We start from the raw sequence: 7,844 nt of genomic DNA on the forward strand, positions 1-7,844 counted from the left end.
GACCACCGTAAATGGGAGGTTCCATTTAACCCCAAAAATTAATAAATTTCTGCAGAAAATGCAATTTCATTTAAGACAGCCCGGACGATCGTAAATGGGCCCTAAATGCAGAAAACTTAAGCAAAAAGCTGGGGACATTGCTTGACAAAAGCTTGTGATCATATGAACTGTTCAATTATATATTTACCTGAAGAATCGAATCAAGTGAAAAACTTCTAACTTGCTTTTAAGAAACAAGCTTAAAGTATTATAACTGTAGGTAATATGGAAAAACGATAGGTAGATAATCATTAATATTTTACTATATCACATTCATATAAAATTTTAAAATACATAAATTACAAATACAATGTTAATTGTTACTCTTGCTTGATACCTGTTAACATAAAACCATAATCAGATGGAAAGATTTAAAGTATCAGATAGATGATTCATAACACTCAGATGAGAACAATCTGAAGAAGTCGTCACAAGATTATGTTACATGCAATAACTATGATGTCATAGCTTGTCGACAAAGATAACACACACATACACATTGTGCCTTTAATATATATTACAGTTAAAGTGGATATTAACCGGCAGATCTTAAAAAGATCTAGTTAGCTTTCAATGTGTAAAAGTATACACATTGGAATTCAAGCAGTTAGAAACTTTTCAATGCTGTGCCTCTATTGTAGAAAATTACATGGGATACATTCAGGTTCACATTGTAAATATTCAAAATCAACCGTAATCTACGTACTCTTTAGTTGCTTCAGTTACCCCGACACACCAAACTGCAGGCTCAAAAAATATATTTAGAAAAAAAAAATGAAAAAAAATATATGGCATTTTAGGTATTTTCTGTATTGATGGGTTTAAATAGGATTAGGAATTCCGCACTGAAGCCACTTTTAGGCTTAATTTGATTGAGTTTTGATGGGAAGAGCAGAACTCTGCAACTTCTCATTTTGCTTCACTTTTGAACTATTGCTATCCTGAATTCTTTTGCGCAACATTTCACTCTCTGTAATCCAGGAATGACGCAATACTCCCTCCAAAGGCAGTCTGTTGTTGGGATTTAACTGTAAAAGCTACAACATAAAAATAAAAAAAATATAATTCTGATTTAAAACCAAACCATAGTGCTAAATGTAAAAATAAACTTACTTTCGAAATGAGGTCCCTCGCACTCTGAGAGACGTGGTCTGGGAAACTATATTGGGCCCTTGAAATACGAGCATATGTTTCTTCATAGGTCTCCGCCTCAAATGGTGGTTTCCCAACAAGAAATTCATAGCAAAGAACACCTAAACTCCAGAGGTCAACTTTATGATCATGAGGGCGACCTTGGACCATTTCTGGTGGTAAATAATCCAATGTTCCACAAAGTGTATCCCGCCTGCAAAACCAGCAAAACAGTAGCACATTGTGTGATATTCATAACAAAATTACGATTTACTTTTGTAACGGACTGGTTAAATATAATAGAATATTCACACACCTTGAGCTCGGAGCATGAACAGACCAACCAAAGTCAGCAATTTTCAGCTCACCCTTAGCCCCCAACAAGAGATTTTCAGGCTTAATGTCACGATGAATAACTTTTTTACTATGACAATAATGTAAGGCATCAGCTAATTGCTGAATGTAAGCAGCAGTCCTGTAAAAGTAGGGGGAAGGGTAAAAAACACAACTCATTTAGATATAGATATTAATCTCAGTATGTCCCAGTATGTCACAGCAATATGTCATGTTTTAGATCAATTAGAGGAAAATGTAAGAAAACAAAGTTACCTTAACTCATCAAATCTTTTGAGAGGTTGTGCCTGTAGAGCTCTGAAAAGCTCTCCTTTTGGAGCATATTCAAGTATTAAGTATACTCGCTGTTCATCATGAAAGTAGCCATAAAGACGCAAAATGTTCGGATGCCTAAAGACAGTTTAAATACAGCCGTCAGTTTTAGAAAATTGCAGACAACATCAATGATGAAAGAATACACACCTTAAATGAGACTGAATTTCAATTTCTCTTCTCAATTGGTGCTCTACATTAGCCTTCTGCAGCTGAGATTTGAACAATACTTTCAAAGCTATAATAAATTTAGACGTCTTTTCTCTTGCAAGATAAACATTTCCGAATTTGCCTTTACCTAAGGCTTTACCAATATCAAAATCTGAGAGAGTAAATGTTCGTCTAAAGAAAAAGGGGACAAATAGAAAAATATTGTATTAAGTGCTCAGGCTGGTCTTAAACTATTCCACAGAATGCAGTAATGAATTACAGAAGGTAAGTACATACTGTTTGTCACTTTTCTGATTAGATTTTTTGCCATCGGAAGTGTCTTTCGCTCCATCCACAGTAAAATTGCTGCTTTCACTTCTAAGAGCAAGCAAAAATTTAAAAGTAAAATGTGTACAAAATATTAAAAGACATCAAATCAAACAAATATTAGAACAAACTCACGGCTCTGGGACTGACCCTTCTCCTTTCAAAGGGTTCTTAGAAACAGAAGGTTTAGTGACATTGTTTGTAATTGATGGATTTTGCACAGCAGCAAATGAGCTTCCACCCTTAGAAGAATTGGGCGCATCCTGAGGTTTTCTGAAAGTCTGCTGTGATGAGGTTGAACTACTTTCAGGAATATTTATCTGATTTGGTTGACTAATGCAAGAGCCTTGAGTAGCCTTTTCAGGCAATTGACATGGCTTTGGAAGAAATTTCCCTGGCACCGCTTTTACATCAGGTTTTGTAACAACAGGCACTTTCCCTTTCACAACATTTGCCTTGGGAGGGTTGTTGCAACTTTAAAAAAACAAACAAAGAAATAAGCAGATGGTGAAGTGCAAAACAGAGGAGAGTATGTATTAGAGCCATGGTTTACCCTACCTCTTTAACACATGAACTGGTTTGGGAACACTCAGAGATTGAACAGCTTTGTTCTCCTTACCGCGGATCATGTTACAAAATTTAACCTTGAAGGAAACAACAAGAAATTAGGCTGGTGACCACTCGCAAAATTAGCAGAATGTGTCAACTCCATATCCGTTACAACTGGACGAGGATATCCACTGGACAATGGATGGATCGACATGCCTCTTATACATACACCCAAAACGGGTACAAGGGGTGGGAATAATGCATGGAAAGCAGTCAACTTAACCCTGGGAATCTAGCACAGAAACAGACAATGAACAACTAATTAAACCCAATATAAACTCACCGAGGTCCCCGGTTCAATGAATCACATCGAGAGATGCGCAGAGAGTTTACGGAAAGTCAACTGAACTCTGAAGAATAGAATCGTCTGTCTCTCTCTACCGGTACCGGTTCCAATTTAAATTTTGCTTTCAAGTGATGCACTACCCCGGACACGAAATATATGCCGCAACCCGGACGAAGTCGACATCACATTTTCAAATGACACTTCAGCCTAAATTATAGTTACGGTATTTAACATTTTTATAATCTTTTCCCTCCTATTTGGTTAAAAGAACCTGTTAAGAAACCTGTTTACTTTTGTGTTTGTTATACTGGCAGTTCTGGAGAGCGTGCACTGACGTCACAGTTGCAGTTGCATCAAACGAGAAGGCGGGACGACGACGACAGATTCTGTTGATGCTGTGTGCGAGTGTTCTATTTTTGTAGGTTTTTATATGTGATTTGAAGATACAACATGAGGCGAAAGTTACCGTAAGTTCTCTTGTGTGTTTGTGTCGTAGAAAACATAATTGTTTCCATCTGTGCCTCATAGTAATTTCTTTGGTGTCATTTGCTCCGTAGGCCTTCCGACCGGAGGGTAAGTCATCCTGAACCCTTGTTTTTCTCGTACACGCAACATTCTCTTTTCCTTCCCACTAACATCATTAACTTACGCGTTAAAAGTATACTTTGTTATGTTTGTTTACTTTTTGTTCTAGAAATCTGGTCCAGCCAGCAAGCAAGCATCTCGAGATTCAATTCCAGCTGATCCAAAGTCGACACCAAGGAAAAACAGTAGCAGTCATACCAGTACTCCTCAAACAAAACAGACTCCTCAAAGGAAAAGCATTCAAGGCAATCAAAAGACAACTAATGACGTATCTCGCAGAACTCGTCGTTTCAAAAATGGAACTAAAGCTTTACGGGAAATTAAAGCTCTTCAGCGGTCAACATCCCTTTTGATACCCAAATTTCCTTTTTCTCGACTTGTCAGGGAAATTATGAATAGTTTTTCTTACCACCAGTTAAGGTGATATTCATCAACAATCTAATCTTGATTTTAAATCAATTTTTTGCCAGCCAAACTAACATTATTTCTGTTTCAGGGTTCAGTCTTCTGCATTAGAAGCTCTGCAAGAGGCAGCAGAAATGTACATGGTGCAGTTTTTTGAAGATTCATTGCTTTGTACCCTTCATGCTAAGCGAGTGACATTGATGCCTGCTGACTGTCATCTCATGCGCCGTTTAAGAGGGCCATCTGAAGTGTGTAACAAATAACATTTCAGAATATTTTTAATTATGTTTACTGATCTCCTAGCATGAAATTGGATTTTATTTCTCCTATTATGTAATTATACTATTGACAAATGACCTTATGAGATTTATTGCCATATTTGCCATATTAATGGTTTGCAATTTAATGTTTACAGTACAAAGTAAATTTAGTCACATGACAATGCGCTCATCTTTTATTAATTAAGTTTCCTTTTCTCCTCACACTTTTCTCCTGTTTCTAAAATGGACTGTTATATTTTATAATTATTTCGTTCAAATTCAAATATGCCGCGGAGGACTACAGCTGTGTACACAACCCAGTTCCCCTCCCACCTCACTCCCCCTTCTCCCCCTAAGGACAACCTTCAGCTTCAACATATGTTGGACGAGCCATACGACAATTTACAGCACCGATCGGACTATTGCATTTAAAAACAATCTTCTAGACACTCTTCGTCGCTGAATACATCGTCAGGTGAAGTTTTTTGTATTGTATGCTGTCCTGATATTAGTCAGTTTTGTAGTTGCATGTATTGTCTTAAACATATACAACCATAACCTCCAATATGGAATTCAACATATTTATTGATGTAATTTGGCGGAACGCACCTTCGTTGTCGTCTTAAAACCGAAACTTAAGAACAGCATCTCAGTAAAACAGAGGGAAAAAAACCAGCATCCTGAAAAGTATCACGTTAAGTTTGAAATTCTTTCTATCGAGGGAAGATTTTTCTAGTCCTCAATTGTAATTTCTCTTCCTGATTCTAGATTTAAATCTTAAAGCTTTAAAGCATAGGATGGGGTGATTATTAATCAAGATACTAATTGTTTGGTTTTTATTCAGGTTCACTTATTTTACAGTCATGGAAGGACATCATGACCATGGTGCTCACTCTGAACATATGGGTCATGATCATCATCACGTTGCTGACATTTCTCCAATGGACAACATGCACAGTGAACACTCTGTGCATACAGGAATGGGCATGTCCCATATGGGGCACAGCATGATATTTCATTTTGGGTTCAATGAGACTATTTTATTTGACTGTTGGAAAACAACTAGTCCCACTACATTGTTTGCCTCTTGTCTTGGAATCATAATATTATCAGCATTGTATGAGGGTCTGAAATACTTCCGAGAATATTTATTCTGGAAAAGTTACAACAAAAACGTTCAATATCGATCAGTGGAAATTCCTGGAAACAAGAATGTTGTGAGAGATGATCAAGTAGTCACAATGGTTGGAGAGGTGATAACAAAACAACCCCTTAGTATGTTCAGCCGAATGCATGCGCTACAAACTTTCCTTCACGTCATTCAACTAACAATTTCATACCTTTTGATGCTTATATTTATGACATTTAATGTGTGGCTTTGTATATCTGTTGTCTTTGGAGCTGCTCTTGGTTATTTTATGTTTGGCTGGAAAAAGCCTGTTGTTGTAGATGTCACTGAACATTGCCACTAAACAATATCTTTAAAGTTGGTTTTACTTTGAGGTGGCCAATCCTCAGATTCTGGCATTCCTAGAATCATTCAAAATGATTTATATTCAAGAAGTGTTCTTTATCATTTTTGATCTTTATAATTCTTGTACCTTTGAAGTATCTATGGATATATTTGACTCAAAAATGCCATGACTTTTGCATATTTATCATAATGCAATCATACTGTCTCTTTGAATAGAAATCTGAATAGTTTGAAAAATCAGTTTCTTGCCTTGAACATTCATTTCTGTTATTTTGTAGGCGTTTTGCCAAACCGAGCATCACTTACCCATGTGCCCATTTGATTCCTGTTCATTAGAATTGTTATATTTTCTGTTATTCTATCTTCCTTGACTATTAATTTGATAAAAGTATTTGACCACTGAAATGACAAGAAATACTCTAGAAAGAAAACTAACTGACTTACTGTTACCTACGAGAGGTACTTTAATTAATGTTACAGAAAGTACGTTTTTTAAAGAACCCTTAATTAAGACCTTAAAAATTGAACAACTAACTTGTTTTCTTCATAAGCCTAATACCATCATAGTCTCTCATCCTGTGGTGCTTTTTTTTTTTTTTTTTTGGGGGGGGGGGGGGGGGGGGGGGGTGGAGCAAGCTCAAGGAATTGTAGTTACCATTGTTTTGTGTTGTTTCCTTGCTGGTGTGGATCTGGAGAGTAAACAAATTATGTACAAAATTAAAAGTTCATCACTGTAGGTATGAAAAGATTAAAAAAAAGAACATACATCCTGGAGGTCAAACTCTGATCTCTCTTCTGAACTAATTACTTTAAATATTGTTTCACTACAATTTAGGAAAGAGAAAAAGGCATTCTGTTGTTGGGACCATTTGTTTTTTTTATTTTAAATTTTAAGGAAGAGTGCAAGGCAGAAGTTGAAGCAGGGTAATGTTATTGCTATAGTCTTTAAATTTCAGAAAATATTTGTGGGCCTTTATGATAGTTCATGATTGTCGAGTAGTTAGAATAATTACCACGTAATTTCACTTAAAAGATATTACGTACACATCCTCCATTGTTGTCTTAAACTAATCTTGATCTTTACTAAGAAGCTCTGGAGTATCTATTATCTGTGACTTCCGTGATGTGTAAATTGTATTGATGCTAGTGTGTAATTGTATTTTTTATGAATTATTGACGTTGTTTACTCTTATGTACCTTTCTCAATTTTCTTGTTTTTTTTTTAAGGACACCTAAGGGTATTGTATTTGAAATTAGATGATTTATTAACTCTTAAGCCTTTTACGCAGAGGATGGATGTATGACAGCAGCTTGATTTACTTTATTTGGACACAGTATTTTTTGTACCTTTGGTGCAGACTTCCTGATTGACTGATGTACATAATATCTTTGGCCATTGAGTTATGTCTCAATCTCAGTCTGAATTTCCAGAAATACTAGAACTGTTGCTTATCTTTGTTGGGTATGTGCATCTCCTTACACCTCTATTCTATTATGGCCTGGGGGAAGACAATATATTTTATCCAGTTTTATATACCTATTATTTTATAGTTATAACTAGGCAGTGGGAGCTGTATTCGTAGTCAGGTCATACCTAATCCTGTATTATTTGCTGAACTGAGGTAATGATGTGCCAAACCGACTTGATGTAAATTGGTAGCATCATATGTATTTTTTGTCTTTGGATCTGATTTTGAGCTCTTGCAATAAATAAATATTTTCAGCGAATATTTATGTTGTTTGTATTCTAGTTCTTTACTGATTACTCACCACTCTAATTCAGTGCGTCACATTTTTCTTCAACAGCAAGCAGCAGGGTAGGTTTTATCTACACACTACACTACACACGTACACACTAAGAACATGTTTTGCAATAAGTTTTCTATGTTATTTTTATTGGTTTACTTTCTTT

The 7,844-nt window shown here is 35.9% G+C and overlaps 3 protein-coding genes across 4 annotated transcripts; 2 read left to right on the forward strand and 1 right to left on the reverse strand.

Moving 5' to 3' along the window:
- Positions 1-280: 280 nt before the first annotated feature.
- On the reverse strand, positions 281-3,355 carry LOC113203566 (aurora kinase C-like). 2 transcript variants are annotated; one of them, XM_026418334.2, is made up of 9 exons: positions 3,206-3,355; positions 2,872-2,957; positions 2,449-2,787; positions 2,284-2,361; positions 1,987-2,178; positions 1,780-1,914; positions 1,487-1,645; positions 1,153-1,384; positions 281-1,076 (listed from the first exon to the last, which is right to left on the reverse strand). In XM_026418334.2, exons 2-9 carry the CDS (start codon positions 2,940-2,942, stop codon positions 903-905), a joined length of 1,380 nt encoding a protein of 459 aa, XP_026274119.1. In that variant the 5' UTR covers positions 2,943-2,957; positions 3,206-3,355; the 3' UTR covers positions 281-902. The 2 variants fall into 2 exon arrangements, with proteins under 2 accessions (XP_026274119.1, XP_026274118.1); XM_026418333.2 differs by having other exon boundaries at positions 2,284-2,364.
- Positions 3,356-3,522: 167 nt separating this feature from the next.
- On the forward strand, positions 3,523-4,640 carry LOC113203568 (histone H3.3 type c-like). The gene is made up of 4 exons (XM_026418335.2): positions 3,523-3,675; positions 3,766-3,781; positions 3,903-4,213; positions 4,290-4,640. The coding sequence occupies exons 1-4, from the start codon at positions 3,659-3,661 to the stop codon at positions 4,459-4,461; spliced, it is 516 nt and encodes a 171-aa protein (XP_026274120.1). The 5' UTR covers positions 3,523-3,658; the 3' UTR covers positions 4,462-4,640.
- Positions 4,641-4,772: 132 nt separating this feature from the next.
- On the forward strand, positions 4,773-7,662 carry LOC113203567 (high affinity copper uptake protein 1-like). The gene is made up of 2 exons (XM_052263750.1): positions 4,773-4,933; positions 5,303-7,662. Exon 2 carries the CDS (start codon positions 5,322-5,324, stop codon positions 5,928-5,930), a length of 609 nt encoding a protein of 202 aa, XP_052119710.1. The 5' UTR covers positions 4,773-4,933; positions 5,303-5,321; the 3' UTR covers positions 5,931-7,662.
- Positions 7,663-7,844: the final 182 nt, after the last annotated feature.

Source organism: Frankliniella occidentalis, unplaced genomic scaffold (genome assembly GCF_000697945.3).
Source record: "Frankliniella occidentalis isolate FOCC.00 unplaced genomic scaffold, Focc_3.1 Scaffold14, whole genome shotgun sequence".
Classification (NCBI taxonomy): domain Eukaryota; kingdom Metazoa; phylum Arthropoda; class Insecta; order Thysanoptera; family Thripidae; genus Frankliniella; species Frankliniella occidentalis.

What these genes read in the sequence shown, in the direction of transcription:
- LOC113203568 (XM_026418335.2), top strand. An exon ending in TTTTCTTACCACCAGTTAAG is followed by an intron (nt 4,214 to 4,289) that starts GTGATATTCATC and finishes TTTCTGTTTCAG; the next exon opens with GGTTCAGTCTTCTGCATTAG.
- LOC113203566 (XM_026418333.2), bottom strand. Translation starts at nt 2,942, where the DNA reads ATGATCCGCGGTAAGGAGAACAAAGCTGTTCAATCTCTGAGTGTTCCC. An exon ending in GAAGGGTCAGTCCCAGAGCC is followed by an intron (nt 2,365 to 2,448) that starts GTGAGTTTGTTC and finishes GCTTGCTCTTAG; the next exon opens with AAGTGAAAGCAGCAATTTTA. An exon ending in AATCAGAAAAGTGACAAACA is followed by an intron (nt 2,179 to 2,283) that starts GTATGTACTTAC and finishes CTTTTTCTTTAG; the next exon opens with ACGAACATTTACTCTCTCAG.
- LOC113203567 (XM_052263750.1), top strand. Translation starts at nt 5,322, where the DNA reads ATGGAAGGACATCATGACCATGGTGCTCACTCTGAACATATGGGTCAT.